We start from the raw sequence: 19,786 nt of genomic DNA, 5'->3' as shown, positions 1-19,786 counted from the left end.
AGCCTGCCACAGTCCTTGAAAAGCATTCAGCAAGGTAAAGCTGCTGCTTAAGACACTAAGAAAGCAGGCTGCAATTCGAGATGACAACCACTAACTGCACTAAAAAGAAAAAAAAAAAAAAAAATTACTTTTACAAATAATTTGCCAGTCAGAAAAGACAGTTCTCAATAAAGAGGAGAAAATGCAGAAAAGCCAGGATCCCAACTGTGATCCCCATCACAGCTGACAACAGATCTGCCATCGAGTTCACCCATCATCAGGTGCAACTGGCAGCACTTCCAACCATTCCAAACAGCGGTGATGTTTTCACCCACAAGGTACTATGTGTAGTCACTCTGCCAGGTACCAGTATCCTAGTGATGTCTTAATTAGGGTGTCTTATGCTGCTGGCAGATTTTTATACCTCTGGCAGTTTTAAGCGTTAATGAACGCTCCTCAAGTAATCACTGAATCAAAACATACACACATAACATCAGTTCTGCTTTAATCACTGATGGCGGCAGGTTTACAGTAAGCTGCCAGCCTTCACAGTGAAGCAAGGCCTTCTGTCCTGGGCCTGAGGAACAGAGCATGGCAGGCAGACACCTAGGCTTCGGTGTTCAGAAAGAACCAAATTCTTTCAAACTACATTTCTCCATTTCCAAACTAGTCCTCACCTCTCTAACTGAAGTTCACTACACACTGAGATTAATATAACAGATCATTACTTCACATGGAGAAACAAAAGCACGCAGGAGAACCTCAGCTCCTTCAGCAATGACCTTCAACTTCTCCACAACAGTCAGAAAGGAAGACTTTTTTTTCCACTGTTCACCTCTTACAAACTGCACTAGATATTACTACATAATATCCCTGACCTACATGCTCAGAAGATAAATAACCTAAACAACAGAGGCCCGAGCAGCTGACAGCTTGGGAGCATCCTCAAGAGGGTGCAGGTTTTGTGTTCCCCCACACCCTGGATGAGGTATGAACCCACAGCTTTAAAGAGATGGTAGGTTCATACCCACACCTTTAGATTTTTTTAGGTTAATGAGACCAGGCACATAAACGCTTTATTCTTTGTCAGAACAAAGATAACACGATGATAGAGGAACCCAAAACGCGTTTAGGGTAATTATTCGGAAACGGCAGCATGAACAGGAGCTGAAGGACGTGCTCTCTATAGCTCTTTCAAAGCCAGTGGAAACCACTAAGCTTCCAAGAGGCCTACAGCTCGCAGACAGGCGGCGGCACCCCCTAGGAAAAGGGACTAAAGGTGGAGAGAAAGCTGACCGGAGCACAGAAAGAGGCTTCCAGAAAGCAACTCCGAGGGAGGGGGGTAACCGGCCTCGGGGCATGGCCCCAGGGGCAGGGGCAGGACCAGCCCCGGCCCGGGCCCGGCGGGCACCAGCCAGCGGCTCTTCCCCGTTTGACCGAGAAGACACGAAGAGCAGCCTGGAGAAGGGGCGGGTACTCACAAACGGCAGCTGGCACCTCTGTACCGACCCAAACTGGGAGAAGTACTCCTTCAGCTCCTCTGTAGGGGAAACGTACACCTGGTTACACGGGCCCGGTGCAGCCGCGGCCCCCACGGCCTGTGACCGGCACACGCGGCGGGACCGCCCCCTCCCACACCAGCCCCAGCGGGGGATGAGGGGAGCGGCGCAGACTCACTGCTCGACACCGTCCAGGGAACCTCAGCCACGAAGATATCGAAGATCCTCCTGGAGCGGCGCCCCGCCGCCCGCACCGCACTGGCCGCCGCCATCTTGGGAGCTGCGACGGGAAGGGAGGTGGTCACCCCGGGCCCCGCCCCGGCAAACGCGCAGCGCCGCCCTGCCAAAATGGCGGCGGCGGCCCTGACCCGGGAGGGCGGGGAGGACGCCTTCCGCCGGCTTTTTCGCTTCTACCGGCAACGTGATGCGTCGGACTTGCGGGGTGTGGTGGATTTCTCCGTGCCGGGGGGCCAGGTAACGCCGGGTTCCTCCTGCCCTCGTTCTATGGTGGGGCTGTGCTGTGAGCTGGTCCCGTCCGCCGAGCGGCGTGGCGGCGTTCCGGCGCGGAGCTGTGGTGGCGTTGCTGCAGCCTCTGCTCCCCACCTGCTGCTTCCCTTCGTGGTCGACGCCACATCTCTTATGCCGTCCCGTTATGGGCTGTAAGACGGTGCCCTCCAGTGCTGAGCCTCCTACGGGTCATTATAACCTTCAAAATCGAGTTGTGTTACTAAAGAGGAGCAGCTGGCGGGGGGGAGTGCGGCTCTGAGGGCCCTGGGCCCCTCTGTCCCACGGACCCCGCGGTAGTTCCCCCAGGGTCCCCGGGGGCCGGCTGCCCCCGGGGTTACGGGACCCTGTCTTAGGGTACACGGTGCCATTCCAACCAGCACACCGCCCGGTCACAGATTTACCGCTTTCGCTTACGTTTATTTATTCCCCTCGTGTCTAACTAGCTCTGCACACTGCAGTAAGTGGTCTCCAAAGCCTCTAATAGAACCACATGTTACGTCAGGGAAGCAGAGGAACGCGTGGATGGAAAAAAGCAAGTTTTGCTCTCGGAGCTGGCACGGTTCTCTGGGCCTACTGGTTCTTGTCTCGGCCCTGAAATATCCGAGGCAGCTGGAGAGGGAGCTGGGATCAGCTTCCCCCGCTGCGCAGTGTGTGCCAGGGTTCTGGCTGTCTTCCCCTTGGTAAAGAGTCTTCTACTTTCTTACACCTGTGTAATAAGCATTTGGCTTAGCCATCAGGGCAAGTCCAGCCATTGCAGTGGATTAGGGGCACACAGTCAGGCACACAGCTGAAAGCAGCAGCTGTCGTGGTGAGTAGTTAACCATGTCTTAAGTGATGGAGAAGTGATCCTTTAAACTCATCTTCTGTTTTGTCACTTCACATAAGGGTAATGGATACCTGCTGAAGTATTGTTAACCAGGGATTTTCTCTGTACGAGTCTATAGGTAAAAAGGGAGTAGGGAACACACTTAAAATGAAACTTTGCCTAAGTTTGCACAGTTCAAATGCTTAGCCTTTTCTTTTTACTGTTCTGTTAAAATATTTATTTTTCTATCTTTCCAGACTATAATTTTGATATTGTTAACAGGACATAAAACCTGACCCATATGAAATTGTTCAAAGTGCTAGCATGAAACAAGGGATTTGTTAACATTTCAGCCTTTCCTGAGCTTGCAGCAATCCTTTATCGAATAAAGGATTCCAGCATTGCAGCCCTTCTGGGAAATTCAAAGTACTTGAAAGCATCACAAGCATCTGTCCTATCTCCATGTCATTCTTTTTGTGGCTGTTACCCTCTAAGATGAGTTGATAGCTTACTAGTGAAAGCATCTTCTGTTCGTCTTTCCCTCAGGTTAAAAACATCTAGCTTTTTCTTTTTAAGAAGAGCTACAGGCCAGGCAGGCTGGCCCGGATATTATTGTTCCCTTTCTCTCAGAAAACTGCTTCAAGTGATTGAGCTCTTCAGTGAAGTGTGAAGTACCCCAGCTGCCCTGCTGCCAGGCTTATTTAACTGATTCAGCAAATGTAATAGAAACAGCTCCTGTTCTATTCAGCATAGAAACAGCTCCTGTTCTCCAGAAGCCCTGGAAGCAGATGGTATGTAAGCAGTTTGAGAAGGCAGAGAGGTAGCCGAGTTGTAGTCAAAGGAAGAGCCTCTCTGGGGACGTTCTGCAGACAGGACTCTGAACTAAGCTGTTCCAGCAGCAAAGCTGCTTTTGGCAGAGAGCTGAAAAATTGGTAAAACTGAGCATGTTGCCAGAAGCTGCTGCCCAGCACTAATTTAGAGTTTTCTTACAAATTCTACTTACCTAATTTAGAGCTGTTGCTCAGAAGACGTTAACCAGAGCTGTCAGCCCACAGAGAGACTGGTTTACACATTCACCACTGCAGAGTCTGCATGCAAAGGCTTAATTTCATATACACTTTAAATTGTCATAAATAAAGTCTTGCCTGTCTCTGCTTGCTTTCTTTTTCCTAAAACGAGCCTGTACTTCTGCACGGCCATGTGGAGAGCTGGACTGGGGAGCTAAGCCAGAACAAACCAAACCTGCCTTTGCCCTGTCCTTCCCTAAGACAGTTCTCAGTCTCAATGGAAGAAGGGAGTGGGAACACAGTGGATGAGTTTGGTTTTTTCAGCAAGTGTTGGCTTATTGCAGCTTAAATGCACGTGTTATTGTGACCCAAGAGAATACATCAAGAAAATACGTCTTGTTAAGCCTTGGGCTTTTGACCCTGCTGTTGGAAACAAAAGTGGCAGTGTGGTAGTCAGAATTTACAGGGTTTCTGCAGTCTTTTACATCAGACAACCTTGGCCACTTCATCATTGTACTACTACTCATTCTGTAAATTACAGATGAGAATAGTCATTGGCCCTATGGGATCATGAGCAACTTGTATTTGGAACATTCTTTGAAGATGTAAGGTGTTATGGGTACTAAATACTGCTCTCTAATGGAGATTGATAATTATCAGATGAGGCTGTACTATGGATATGGACAGATAGTGCCGAATTTTTTCTCATTGGCATAATTGTTTGGGGTTTTTTTATGAATGGAGGGCATCTCTCCTAATCCCGAAGTATTGTAAAAACTGTAGGTACCTTTTGATTCTTGTGTTGAGTACAGCAGTATGCCCTGTTCTGGTCACAGTTGCTTAGACAATAGTTCCGTGGTACAGTTGGCATTTTCACTTACCTTGGAATATGGTAACACTCTTTCTTACAGGTGCTGGTTTTGGATGCGTTTCATATTTCTTCCTTTTCTTTTTTTTTTTTTTTTTTTTACCAGATCTGTTTTCTTTTGCCAGGTGTTCAGATCACAGCTCAGCATTTCTTCAGTCAGTGATCAAGATGCTTACAGAGCAGGACTGCAGCCAGTTAGCCAGTGGAAAGCCTATGGCCTCAATGGGTATCCGGGTAGGTACTTCTGGTTTCAAGAAAATTTAAATACAACCTTGTTGCTTTGGATTCAGGCATCTTCCATCTTACATTCCTTGCCTTGCCTGAAAAAGCTACTTTGGTTTGCCTAAGTGTAACTTAATGTAAAGTCCAGGAGGACGAACGAGTCAGCTAAAGGGTGGGATATGAAGGTGAGAACAGAAGGGCCAGTTGTTTCACAGTCTCTGATCAGCCAGACCATCCCTCGTGAGAACAGATTGCTGTTGCCTTTGCTATAGAAATATAAGATATCTATCATCTACTTTTCCTCAACATAAATCATGAAAATTAGATAAGTGACTGAAATACAGTCATTTCAATGCATCTACTTGCTGATGTAGAACACAGGGCACAATAAGTGAATAAGAGCCTCTTGTCCTGTTCAAGGTACAGAGTAATTTCATTAGGCAGGTTATTCCAAAAACTGAAAAGGATCTTAGGTTTGCAGGTCTCCTGGTAGAACCACAGAAAGAGGTTAAGTTGGAAGGGACCTCCAGAGGTTTCGTCCACCTTCCTGCTTAAAGCGGGGTCAAGTTGAAAGTTAATCGGGTTGCTCGGAGCTTTGTATGGGTGAGTTTTGGAAATCTCCAAGGATAGAGATTACACACCCTCTCTGGGCACCTGTTTCAGTGTTCAGCCACTCTTGTGGTTTTTTTTTTTCACCTTTTATCTAATCAAATTTGCCTTGCTGTAATTTGTGACTGTTGCCTCTCTTAATCTTGCTATTCACCTCTGAGAAGAATCTGGCTCTGCCTTCTCTGTAATGCCCCTTTAGGTAGCTCGTACTAATACAGGCCAATGTGCAATCAGCCTTTATTGCTGTGAGGTGCACGACTGGCACACGCTCAATGTGTCCTCCAAGACCTTGATACAGAACTGCTCCCTGGTCCCCAGGTCACTATATCATTCTTCTGCTTTGTCAGAGAAAACCTCTCACTAAAATGAAATGCAAATACCTTAACAAATTCTCAGCCCTGTTTAGAATCAAGTCATGTGTGGACAAGAATAACATTTTATCCTTTTCCAGCTACTTTTAACTGGATATCCTAAAGGTACCCTAAAGATATTTAGCCAACTGCCCCAATAGCCCTCTAAAATAGGTTAGAATTTCTTTAGTTTGTCTGTGGACAATTGGAACGGAAGTCACTCAGTTTTGTCCTCACAGTGAGCAATGGAATATAAGGCTAAAGAAGCTGGATGAATTTCTGTTGCGGTGTTCTGAGTTCTGCGAGACGTGGATGATGCTGTCTTTGGGTCTTGCTGACACACATCCCCTCCTAAAACCAATTTTACTTTTGCTAGACATCTACATATCTTATCCTTCTTTTAATTGAGGCTGGATACCACTTTCACGAGGTGTCAGTTAATTCCTAGTGTGCTGCAAGATTTTCCTGCAGTGAGAGAATTGCATCTGCTTCCTCAAGGCAGATTCCTTTATTATACAGATCCCCAAAGAATTTGTCTTTAGCCCATTCCACTCAGACCAGCTCTTTCAAGGCCACGAGGTTCAATTGTGTTCCCTTCAGAGCTTGTCTGTGGTGTTCTTTAGTTGGCTCAGAAAGATTGCTACAGAAATATGTTTCTTACTCTTCTTCCTCCCATGTGTGATAAGTCACTGATTTCTAGCACTATTTGCCCTACCAGGAACTATTACTCTTGAACAAGGAGGCTGAGGGGAGACTTTTTTGCTGTACAACTACCTGAAAGGAGGCTGTAGTGAGGTGGGGGTCGGTCTTTTCTCCCAGGTACAAGTGATAGGACAAGAGGAAATGGGTGCAAGTTGCACCAGGGAAGGTTTAGATTGGATATTAGGAAAAATTTCTTCACTGAAAGGGTTATCAAACATTGGAAGAGGCTGCCCAGGGAAATGGTTGAGTCACCATCCCAGGAGTTATTATAAAGATGGGTAGATGTGGTGCTTAGGGACAGGTTCAGTGGTGGTTTTTGCATTGTTAGGTTAATGGTTGAACTTAGTGTAGAATTTTATAGTAAAACTCTGCAACTGTTAGAAATGCAGAGTTTTCTGCCTTTCTTGACATCGGAAGCATGGCAGTAACCCACATTTTAGTTGTTCTCGCTTCTGTAAATCTAGATTAATCTGGTTTCTTAGGAGTAAGCAATGAGAGGTTTGGAGAGATGTGAGCATGTTCTAAGCTTCTGATGAGAGTCCAAAAATTTGGATTCTTGTTTTCAGCTATATGTGTAACTAGCCCTCCTGGCTTCAATTCCTTCATTAATACCTGGAGATAATACATGTATAGTAGAGCATAATTTCATGAATGTAGTAAAGTGCTTCGAGAACCCCACATCAAAAGCTGTAGATGGGAAGGGCAATATTATTATTCTGCTCTATGCAGAGGCTAACAGAAAGTAAATTTAGTGCTTCTGGCAAGGAAACTTCTTGTAACCAGACCTATGAGACGGCTGCTGTAGTCTGAAGGTGCAGGGAATGGAGCGAAATGAATGACAGTATATTATTAATACACTGAAGGCTCTTTTTCTAAAAGTTAATTTAATCTTGTGAGGTCTGAGAGATATGCTGGCAGGAAGCTTTTTCTGTGCTTTTATTACCACTTTCTTAAGGCCACAAGGCAAGTTTGTATCCTACTGAGACTCCTAGCCTTGCTTCTTCCTTTTTCATCTATTTTTGTCTCTGTTTAACTTGATATGACTGAGAAGTTCAAAAAGACACAGTTCAAAAAGCTTGAAACCTCCTTTTCCTTTGTTCCTCATATAACCTTATCTCTCTTTGTGTGTGAATTTTGTGTTGGTGAGTCTTACTGAATTGTCTGTCTTTGAGAGAGTACCGTGATTCTCAGAGTAGGTACGATACAGATTAATAGCGTCTTCCTGTCAGACACTCATTCATCAATACCGTCAACCCTGGCCTGGAAAGAAACACCCCTGGGACGCTGGGGAGAAAATTCCAGTGAAGAATCCTGTTAGCACTCCTGGTGATGGCAGATCTTATGTCAAGGACTCTTGCTGTTAAGATATAGACCAAATCAATTCATTACATCTCTGCTAACCCTCTTATTTGGGCTGCTGCTGAACTCGGCCTGAGGTGCCTGGCTAAATGAATGTGCAGACTAGCTACATGTTTATTTTGTTTTGTTAATTAACAATGACTGGAAAGTATTTGCAGTCAACAGCAAGCAGTTTGGGATATAATTTGGGATATAATATTTGGGACTTGCATCCCCTTTGATGAGTATTACCGTACCAAAATAGAAAGGTGGATACAACCAAACTTACCTGGAAAGAAGCATGAAGCAAAGGAGTGGACAGTTTATGTTACTGGAGACTTGCTCAGACCGTGGACTGCTCTCTGTAGTTCATGACACCTGAAGCAGCAATAAGAAGACAAATATGAGTTCAGAGGCAGCAAAAAGGGTGGTTTGAAATCTAGTAAAACTAGGCCAGAATTACTTTAACTTGCTGAGTCATTTCAAAATCAAATTTACTCCAAAGCAATTGGCTTTCCAAGTTCTTACTCCTTTATCTAACTGTAATCACTGTATCTGTGTAAGGCATTTGCCTTACACAGATACGTCCTTTATTGTCACTTTTTACTTGGGCCAGCGTTGGTTGCTCTCTTTGCCTTCTACCTTATGGCCACCATTTGTTTGTACTGAAAAAACCAATAGGTTTTAACTGTTCAGACCTGTTAATAGACTTAATCAGCTTACATGAAAAGTCAGTGGTTGTATGTCTAAGGTGTTTTTTCAGTACCACCAACACCTGTCCTTTGCTCTAGTTTTAGAAAAAACAGGGAAATGCCTGATCATGTTTTCTCCCCACCCCCTCCCTTTTTCTCTGTGCTCAGGGTTTATTTTCATACCAAACCCTTTCCTTCCGGGCTGCCAGCGTCACTGGGTGAAACAGTGTCTCAAGCTATACCCCCAGAAACCCAACGTCTGCAACCTGGACCTGCACATGGCTCCTGAGAAGACCATTGACTTGTGGGGACAGAGCAAGGAGCAGCTGAGGTAAGTCAACAATAGCCTTTGGTGGCTAAAACTAAAGGAGCCAGAAAGTCTCAGCTCTGAGAAAGTCTAAGAAAAATGAGCAGGGAAGGGAAGCTGGAAAGATTGTGTCCATGCTGGCAGTATACAGATGGCATCAGACACGCCAAGTTAAAGATGCATTTTTCATGGCTTGATGTGCATCCTTGTCAATTCTCTGCTTTAACACTCACAATGGGATTTTCTAGTAGCAAATTATTCCAAAGCTATCAGTCAAATGTAAAGTAGTGACCCTGGCTGATATCATGGTGCTTGGAAGCTTGCTAAGCTTAGCTACAAGTGGAACCATGAGGTCCCTCTAGGCCTCGGTTTGCCTGAGGCAAAAGGGATCCTTTCCAAACACCCCTCTCATGTGAGCTCTTCTTCCCAGTCAGCTGTCAGACCTAGTATACTGTAATTGAAAGGCTGTTATCTGCAGGGGTTTTTTTAACTTCTCAAGTCAGCTAGTTTCTGTGGTTTTATTTTCCAAAGTATTTCTTTGTTTTGGTTTGTTGTCTTTTTTTATTTTTTTTTCATTCAATCTGAGATAGTGATTAAATGTACCATTTTCACGGCAATCCTGGTTAGTCTGAAATATTCCCGACAGGTTCAGAGTTCTGTGGCTGATGCAGCTGCCTTTCCTCTACCTGATTTGGAAGTTAATGGAGAATTTGTCCAATTTTGGAAGTCAAGTAGAAACTTTTAAAGTCAAAGTTTTAAAGGCTTTTTTTTTTTTTTAAAGTCCCCTGTAAAAATACATACAAGATGGATGCTGTTTGTAGTGCACAATCCTTTAGTTGTTTGGGTATTTATCATTACCTTGTTGATTTCACTGCTCATTTTTCATGATATCATCTACAAGATACAGAATGGCAAAAGCAAGATTTGGACTTCTAAGTATTTACACCCAGGAGAGAGGTTATGGCCCCACTTGTGTTTTCCAGGCTCAGTCAGAATTAGTTACAGAAATTCAGACACCTTTTTTGTGTTTCATCAAGAATGAAAAAATGTTCTTTGAAAGTGTTGTGCATTGTGCCCTACAGCTGAATAAAGTGGGGTGCTGTTCCAGCTTGACAGGCCTTTCCCAGCAGCACCTCCTGCGCGCACAGAGAATGATCAGAACAGAGGTTAATTTGCAGCTGAATCCAGTTCAGTTGAAAATAGCGTTTGGAAGAGTGATGGCTGGCAGAAACACTGGCAGTTTATTAAGTACTTGCCCGAGTCTTCAAGTGAGCAAACTGCTGTATTTGTGCTTTTACCTTGGAGACAGCGGATCAAACTAGCCAACTTGTCTAGTGTCTGAAGTAAGAGCCTTTCAGGGAGGGGAGAAACAGAGTGCTTAACTAAAAATACCTCTGCTGCTAAGATTGGACACAACTTTAATGTTTTTTAAAGCCATTAGGAAGATGCATAAATATGCTTAGGTCGTGGTTTATCTGCTCTTTTCAGGATGCAGGAATCACAAGGTAGGGAGATTCTATACAGTTCCTAGAAATGTGTGCTATGCTCTCCTCACAGAGTGGAGTTGGGGTACTTTGTTTAATGTTGTGGACAATTAAAAGCATAAAAGGGAGTAGAGCATCCCGACAAGGGAGAGATACGTATCCTTGCATATAAGGAAAAGGTTGGGGGGAATTTACAGATGCAATCATTTACCAGTGAATAAAGGGAGCTTCAGACCAAAGCCCTCCTGCTGTTCAATCTTGTTCTCTTTCAAACATAGTTACACCAAAAGTTTTCTGTCCTTTCTTGTAGGAGCACCTGCTGCTACAGCTCTAGGAACTAATTGCTTCCAGATACGTAACACTCAGCCTTTCCTCTCCTTAGCAATCACATGTGAAATCACATGCAAAACACTCAGTTCTGGGAGTAGGGACCTACCAAGCATATTGGGGTTCCTGCTGTTGTGTAAACGCTCCAGCACTGTAGTGAAAGAAGAACGGTACTTTTAAAAAGCACATGCTAAAAATGTTTTATCATGGACATTAAATTTGGTGACTGAAAGATGTAGAAAAACGAGTTTGGGGCTTTATTTTCAAAATGCTGTGTTACCTGCCTGTAGGCTCCATAATTGTACCAAGCAGCGTGTATTTGACAGTTACTGTGTCGCTGCATTATGGTAATTGCAGTTGCTATTAACCTATGACAAAGACGAAAACTGGAAAGATTACTTTTTTCCAATAATCAGTGTCTATGAAAAATTACTAAAGGTACAGAAACTGGCCTTTCTGTCCTGTTTCTGGTTTAGCTGAGGAGCTATCAGTAGGGTTGAGGTGAAGGGCAGAAACAGGCTGTGTATCCAGGTAGAAATGCACATTAAATGCAGGTGCTTTGCTGAGACTTGACCATGGCAGCACAAATATGAATCCTGCTTTGTAACAGACAGCATGTCTTACTGAACTAATGAGACTATAAATGAGAGCCAACCATCTGGTGTTACTGCTTATCATCATGTTGTTCTGAGTGCCTTTCCCTTTTCTTTCTTTCTTTACTGTAATGCATGATGTAGCTTGACGAAATAAGCTGAAATTTGCTGGAATAAGTGGACTAGAAGATAGATGTGTACCTTCCTTTTTGTATTTGTCAATAGCATGTTTCTGTCTGATTTACTATAGCAATACTCTTTGTAAATTTTTAAGGACTTTTCCATAGGCCATAGTAAAAACCCATCCCTGACGTTTCTTCCTGCCTTCAGCACCTTCAAGTAAGAACGTTAAATTGGTATGTGGCCTCAGATCCCTGAGTCCCTCTGCATTAGGGTTGTAACTTGAGAAGAACAGTTTTTTGTCCTGGGTAGCAGTGTGGATAGGAGATATCTGCCATCTAGAACTTCCTGACATCACAAGAAGCATATGGTCATAGCTAGAGCAGTCTTGCTTCTTGCTGAACCATCCTAAGGACTTCTTGTGAAAGTACCAAGCAGTAGAACTAACGGTCTTTTGCAGTGCTATGCAGTTTGATGTGCTTCACTGTCAGGCAAAGCCTTTTCCTTTCTTGTTGTTTTCCACTAAGTCCCTAGAATATTTTTTCCTTCTGTTTGCAGCTTTTAGATCTTCACAGATTCTGTTCTTTCAGGTGCTCAAATAGTACGTGCTTAATTCTGACTTCTAAATCTGCACCACTTCATTGTGTTGTCTCCATCTGATAACGTATTATGTACCATGTTGAAAATACAAGCTTTCAAACTGACAGCAGTTGGCAGTAGATCCTATAGCTTGCACAGGTTGCATGAACTGAATTTGCAAGGTCTTTGGAGGAAAAAAAAATAATGACACTGAAAATAAAAGTTTAGCATTGATGGTTTTAATAGGCTGTTACATGGATGAGTGAATTTCATTACTGCATGCTGCACTACCAGAAACCCTCTCAGAAATTAACACATATCCTATTTCTTTCCATTTTGCCTTCGCAGAAGGAAAGGTTCCAGTAAACGGGAGCCCAGAAGCTTATTGGAGAAGCTGCGCTGGGTGACCCTTGGTTACCATTATAATTGGGACACTAAGGTATTGAAATTAAATTCTTCTCCATTTTTCGTAGCTGTAAGCACTCAGAATGGCAGACTGAGGAGTATATCATGGAATAAAATGCTTATGATCCTACAAAATAGTCCTGAGGAAAGGCTCTAACAAACCATGCTTGTAAGACCATTTTAATCTGTATTAGTTTACTGTGAAGGATTTAAGGGCCAAAGTCCATTGCTGCATTCTTTCCTTTGAAAGTTAACATGGTAGCGTATACTCAGCTCTAGACCTGTGACTCTGTTCCAGGGTAAGTGAGTATTTTTACCCTGCCACATGGATGGTTACAAAAGCATCATTAACTACTTAGGGTGAGAATGACCTTGGTGCTTGAAGACAGCTACTTCTAAGATACTACTGTTTCAAGAGGTGAGGGAGAGCAGGAAGAGACTGCTGCTGATGGAACTCTGAACTTAAGAGTCTGAACCAGTATAGTACAGCCTCACCAACTAATAACTGTTCTGGGGCTCCTGACCAAAATCAACTTTTTCATAAGACCGAGTCAGCTGGAGGCTGAGAAAGGATGGCAGAGTGAATATGCAGTCTTACCAGTATACTGCAAATACTTAACGAAATCTGCTTGCAGCCTTATATTTACCAGGTCAGCCTATTATTGGGTGGCCTTAATAAAAGCTTGGTTATTCCCTTCCAGTCCTCTCAGAATCACTCATGGGAGAGAGAAAAAGTAGGTTTGCAATTGATTCCTGTTTGTCTTCAAAGAAGGAACAAAGATGCTTGTTTCAGAGCTCTGTTGATGAGATACAGAACTATCTTTCTATTGGCAGCTTTACGTAGTGACCAAGTAGATCCTCAGGATGTTGGTACTAACGTTAGATACTAATCTTACTGACTTCAAGTTTGTCATCCAGATGTAATGATTAAGTCCATGATTAATTAGTCTCTGGCAGTCTCAGCATAGGCCCAGAATTAAATGATAAGAGGTTATGTTGTAGTCATTTTCCAGGCAAACACGATGTCCTTCTCCATGACTATCAGCCAAACTTTTGAATTCTCATTCCATGTCTCCGATTGTGTTTGCTGCTCTGATGTTCTGGGTGTGTTGTTTGTTTTTTTTTTCCACTCTCCTTCCTCCAGAAGTACTCAGCAAATCACCACACTCCTTTCCCCTCAGACCTTGCATTTCTGTCAGAACAAGTGGCCGCAGCCTGTGGGTTCCGGGGTTTCCAAGCCCAAGCAGGGATCTTGAACTACTATCATTTTGACTCTTCACTGGGAATTCATGTGGATGAGTCTGAACTAGACCATTCTCGGCCCCTTTTATCATTCAGGTGAGTCAAGGCAAGCACATGAGTGTTGTGGAGGGATTGGTGGCTTTTTTTTGGTAGGAAGTGGGTATGATGTAGTTTGCTAATTGGCTATATAATCTTCACCCTCTGAAGTCCTGAATAGTAGGAAGCTGTAGCTCAAGGGCATGGGTTTTCTTTGAAGACTGCTTGAATAGCATCGATGTGGCAGCTGGAGTGGAAGAGCTCTTTGCATCAAAAAAAGAAGCGGCAGAGTGGCAATTGGGTACTAGTAGGCAAGGATGAAATACCTCAGCAGAGCTTCAGACCTGGCAAGGCGACTGCTCACACTGTGCTTACCTTGAACCAGGCCTCTTAGTCCATTTTCCGTGTTCTCATCGTAAAGTTGTTACTAGGCGTCCATCTGGTTTTCTTGTTTGTTTGTTGGTTTGGTTTTTTTTTATAAAGGGATTTAGCTGCTAATATTTTCTTACTGTACGTATAATTGTACTCTACCTGAATCTATTTTCTCTTCTCTCTCCATCTTCATACCATCTCTAGTTTTGGGCAATCCTCGATATTTTTGCTTGGAGGCCTGAAGCGGGAGGAGGCCCCAACAGCGATGTTCATGCACAGTGGAGATATCATGGTGATGTCTGGCTTCAGCCGTCTGCTGTACCATGCTGTCCCCCGGGTCCTCCCCAACCTTGAAGGGACAGCTTTGCCTTCCTGCCTGGACCAAGCACCTTCTTCAGCCCTCCCTGTTGGCTCGGTCATTGAGCAGAGCTCTGATGAGGACTGGCAGGTCTGTGCCAAGTACTTGCAGTCTTCTCGCATTAACATGACTATTCGGCAGGTGTTGGCTGAGGGTCAGAAATTTCCAGAGGAATCTGGGACAAACGGAGGGGGCCAAGCACCCTCTGAAGACAGTCACCATCAGGAAAACAGGAGAGCCAAGAGACATAAACCAAGTACAGACAGCTGAGACCAGGAGATCACGCTGACGTGGACTGGACAGGCAACCTCCATATGGAATTGGGAACTAATGTAATCATGCTAGAAGTCACTTGTCCGTATTGGGACTAATAAACTTCTGCAGAATAAATGTCGTCCTTCTTGCTGTAAGAAATAGGTTGGGGGAGAAAAAGAATTTCAGTGGAAAAGGAAGATAAATTTGGTTCTGGGACTCAGGAGATGAACTCTATTGCTGTTCTGTTGCAGATGTTTTCTGGACTTGGTTCCCTTTAAAGTACCTGTATGTCAGAGAATTTCAAGCTTGGTTCAGTGACGCTCATAAAGTGTTTTGCAATCATTGGGCAGAAAGTGCTAGCAAAAGATACATAATCGCTGTGTGTTAAAGAATCCTCTGGGGCTTGTAACAAGTATGAGAATAGGCTGCTGTGGGTGAGACCTTCCTGCAGTGTTTCCAGGAGAGTTACCTCTACAGCAAAAGTTGGTTCATTGATCAGAAACCAGCAGCTCCCTCAAGCAAAACCTGCTGTAATCCTGCTGTAGTCCTGTGCTCTCCTTTTGCCTGCTTGAACCCCCTCAGCTGCAGCAGAAACTGCTCTTATGAGTGGAACTGGGCTCTTTTTTATTTTTGCACACCTCAGATTTTAGAAAGAAACAATCGGGGGCAATATCTACTGAGAATATCTGGTAGCTCCCAGCTGGGTCTCCTCCCAACAGTAAGTGTGTGACTGAGCCCTATAACCCCATTCTTTCAAAACTGCCCCCCCTTAAGTGCCTGCAGATTATGGTCCTCCAGTCCCAAGCAACCATCTTTAAGGAGCAGAATGACTTGCAAGTAGAACCAATGAAGTTGTAAATTAAGTACCTAAAAAATTAATCAGCGACTATCTCTGTCACCCAAAGATAAATGTATTGAAACAAAGAAAAGCACTAGCTTTTGTGCCAGTTCTCTTTAAGACTCAGACCTTCCTATCTGCTTTGTAATGCAATTTTAATTGTTGGAGTGGAATGCACTGTCCCTGGGGTATTTTGTTGCACTTTCCCAATGAATAAACTTACTCAGTTTTTAAATTAAAGATCTCTATCAGTTTTGAGCTGGCTTTTTTTCTTCTGTTCTTTTTCTCCCTTCAGTGTATTGTTAGTGCTGCCGCATCCCTTGTGCTGTTCCCTCCAGGCTTCTTTTGACTCTGCTGCCTCTGCCATCTGCCAGCTCTGGTGGAGGAGCCCTGCGTATGTCTGCAGGGCTGCTTTGCTTATGGGCAGCTTGGGGTTTGTTGGGCAGTTTCAGAGAGGTGTTGTCTGCAGTATCAAAGTCCAATTTAATATGTACGTGGCAGTTTTTCCTCACGGGGAAAGTGTGTCTGCTCTTCTTATTTCATAGCAGGTGAATGTGTGTTTAATTCCTTATACAATACTGTAAAGAACTCCAGTAATTTAATTTCTAAAACAATTGGATGTGGGTTTTAATATCTTATTCTGTGCCAGAAATGTGTCCTTTCTGTATCCTAGGCCTGATGTATTTACAGCTGAGCCCTGGGAGAGTGAATACTATTATGCAGAGAGGTTACAACATGACCAGAAAGGAAAGTTGACTAAGTTTCAGAAACCAGCAAAGCACCCTTAGTGGCACCTGAAGGTGAGGAAGGGGAGAGCAGTATTTGTTCCCCTGCCCCCGAGAAGGCAGACTCGCTCACTTCTTCACTCTTGAGAGGGAAGCAAAAATCTGCCAACTCACTCAGCACCAAAGACAAGAGAAGACAGTCATGGAGCTAGCTGGTCATGAACGGGAGCTGGTTTCTTCATGTCGCAGGCTGAGGTTTAAAGTCCACGGTTCTCATTTCTTAGGTCTTCAGTTCCCTACAAATATTTAACAAATGACAATCAGTCATTTATTCCAGGATTCAATTGTTCCTGCGGTTCAAGGACAAAAAAACATGCGGTTTGTCTTCTGCAGTTTAAAATTGTAGTAGATGCTGCAAACCACTGGTCATGGGAAGCATCTAGTCCGTTGAAGCCTTATGTTTATATGTGACTGAGTGGAGAGTTTGCTGAGTTACTGACTTGCAGTCAAGCTTGTTATCTAATGCCGTTGGGGGTGAGAGACAGCCCTCATCCAATTCTGTATCAGACACCCAGAAAATGAAAAGTCCATGACCCAGAAATGGGCATATGGGAAATGACCCAGGGAAAAGAAAAAAAGTCACCCACGTACAAAGAGAAACAACTGTAAGAGGGGAGAATTTCCTGAGCTGCCAGCCTCCTGGGAGCATTGGTTCTGTCACCACAGAAGAGTACAAATGAGCAAACCACAGGACTTCTGTGAACCCTGAAAAATCTGCTTCCAGATTTTGAAGAGGCAGCAATGGCCCTGGGAAGAAAGGCAGGGAATAGGGCTGCATCCAGTGATGCGCTCTGCTAATTTTCCTTCTAGGACAGAATGATTTGGAACCATTGCCCTGCTCTACGCAGCTCTCAGGCTGTGCCATTGCACCTCATCTGTTTAGGTTTGGGATGACACAACAGGATTTTTCGTAGCACTGATCAAATCTTTCTATCTAAAGGTATGACAAATACACTTTTGGTGTTCATATAGGTGCATGCTGAGATAATCTCTGTAGCTTTTAATTCCTCTGAAGGAATTAAAATTGTGTCCAAGGCCATAAGCACAAAATTGCATCAGTGGCACAGGCAGCAGTCTTCTAGGATGTCCTGCTGTGCACAGCTGAGGGAAGGGAAAGAAGAGGTCATCTGGACCAATTCTGCAAGAAAATTAATGTAATGAGCTGATTACAGGAAGATAATCATGTTTAATTCAAGGCCACCTGGAAATGAAGCGTGTTTACCACACGTACTCTGTTCATCGTGTGATCTATAGATAAAGCTAAAATCTAATTTAAACAATTCCTATTTTTTATATAATCAAGAGTAAGGGGAAAATAAAACCTCCAGTTAAATCAGAATCAAAGCAGAGTGGGATGAACACTGGAAGCAGAAGAGGAAACTTCCTGTACAAACTTATAATTTTCGGTCCTCTTGAGAGTACTGTGCTAGAGAAGTTCACTGTTCCAAACCGGGCTGCTGGCAGGTGCCCAAAGCAGATTTACTGCATGCCCTCTGCATGCCAGCCGGGCAGGAACTCATGGGCAAGGCAGTCCCTAGAGCTCTGCCTGCTGCTGGAATGATCTGAGGTATTTTTCCTTTCTTAGAGAGCTTGTTGACATTTTTTTCCTCGCTGTTCCACATCATGTGTTTCTATAGATAGTAGTAAGGTGCACCTTAGCTCCTCGATTTATGCTACGTGCTCCGCTGGGCTAGCAGGTAGGGAATACCCAGATGGCAGCACAGTGTCTCACTGCCATGGCTACAGGCCCAGGCTGAAGCTGGCTGGCATCTTACGGAGCGCAGACAGGAGCTGGGATCTGCCTTCGTCTATTCGTATAAGTCATTCTCATTCTCTGCATCACACCTGAAGCAGGATAAATTTAACGTGGAAAAGAGACTTGTTGGTGACAAAACCTGTCTTCCGCTTAATTGGGATGTGAAATTAATTGAGCTATAATACAGCGTGCTCTAAGCATATTCTAGTTCTGATGAAATCATAAAACTTGCCTGGGTCTGAACACATTACCTCAACAAGTTAACAGAAGTACATGGACTGCAGAAATTAACGATCCAGAAAAATAAGTTGCTGGAGGCCTCAAAAGACCCATATATAAAAGGCCTTTTTTTGGATAATCTCTATGTGAGAAGAGACTTGGAGAGAAAAGCAGTGGGAGTCATCGACAATCTGCTGATGCCTCTGTAAACCCTAATAACCAAAGCTGGTTGAAGACAATCTGTAGCATAACGCTACAGATCTGGTACAAGAGGCACAAGATGCAGCTGACACAAGTTTAGCACAATACAAAATAAGTTCAGCCATTTATATTTAGCAAATGATAATCACAAATACCTTAATAAAACCATTTTTCTATACAAAGAATTGAACACGGACTAAGAATATGTTCACATACGCTCTGGTAAAGTTGAGGTGAGATGAAAGTTGCCGTTGTGCAAGTTACAACTTGGCTCATACAAGCTGTTTCCTTACATCATCTTCTGATAGCTGTAGTCAAAGGACCAGAGAAATGGCGGCTGAAGGGACCTCCAGAGGTGTCTAGCCCAGCCTCCCCCTAGGAGTAGTGCTGTTGCCAACGGGCTACCCATGCGAGACTTAGAAACCTTCCATAATGGCGACTCTACCATTTGCTTTCCGTAACCTGTGCCAGTGCTGCCCTGCTCACCTTATGAAGACATTTCACCTTAGGTCCCGCCTGAGTTTCCCAAAACACTTGTAACCATTCCCTCTACCTTTTTCTTCCCATCTGTTACTACCAAGAGTTTGGTTCTACTGTCTTTGTAACTCTCCTTCAAATAATTGAAGTCTACAGTGAGACTCGCCCCTCCTGCTCCCCCTGCCCACTCTCCTCTGTGCCACAGGAAAGGACCCCAGGACCCACATTTCCCCAGAGATGATGTGCCCTGGGCCCCTGACTTTCCTCACTAGCCCTCTTCAGCACCTTTGCCTATGTCAGGTGGTACCCCACTCTCTCTGCTAGCACTGCTTTCTGTTACAAACAGGATGCCAACAGCAAATGGACTACTGAATCCTAGTTCCTAAGTCCGCTAGATCCACCGAATCCACTTAAACCCACTGGCTCTTAGGCTTTGGGGTTTTTTTACAATTAATTAATTTTTTTCCTCCCATCTACATCACAATAAAACAAAAGCAGTAGTTTTGTGGGGTGCAGAAGGAATGTACTGTGGTTCCCTATGGATTTATGTTCCTGAAAAATCGTGAGCTCTCACTGGAGCTTTTCTTCCCGCTGAGCATTTTTCCCCATGTGATCTCTCCGGTGTTTAATACATGCACAGTGCACCCTTTTCCTGCATCAGGGTATTTATAGGGTCCCTCTCCTCTAGCTGGCTATTTACTAAACCTGCAGGAACTTAATTAGCTGTAAAATTTGTGTCATTTATCAAATCTAATTGAAATAAACCAACAGGTTCCACAGTTACTGGACAGGAATGTGAGGACACACAGAATTTAACACATGCACTAACCATGAGAACATAAGCTTTCTTCCCT

At 44.0% G+C, this 19,786-nt stretch overlaps 1 protein-coding gene across 1 annotated transcript; it reads left to right on the top strand.

Annotated features, from left to right (window-relative positions):
* The first annotated feature begins 1,632 nt into the window (after positions 1-1,632).
* On the top strand, positions 1,633-15,751 carry ALKBH1 (alkB homolog 1, histone H2A dioxygenase). Its single transcript, XM_074148414.1, is given in 7 exon segments — positions 1,633-1,798; positions 1,801-1,952; positions 4,791-4,899; positions 8,747-8,909; positions 12,337-12,427; positions 13,538-13,731; positions 14,248-15,751. Coding segments are annotated over 7 exon segments (1,299 nt in total). The 3' UTR covers positions 14,672-15,751.
* Positions 15,752-19,786: the final 4,035 nt, after the last annotated feature.

This window comes from Numenius arquata, chromosome 6 (genome assembly GCF_964106895.1).
Source record: "Numenius arquata chromosome 6, bNumArq3.hap1.1, whole genome shotgun sequence".
In the NCBI taxonomy this organism is placed as follows: domain Eukaryota; kingdom Metazoa; phylum Chordata; class Aves; order Charadriiformes; family Scolopacidae; genus Numenius; species Numenius arquata.
Note: the sequence above shows the minus strand (reverse complement) of the source record. Positions and strands in the feature narration are given on the sequence as shown.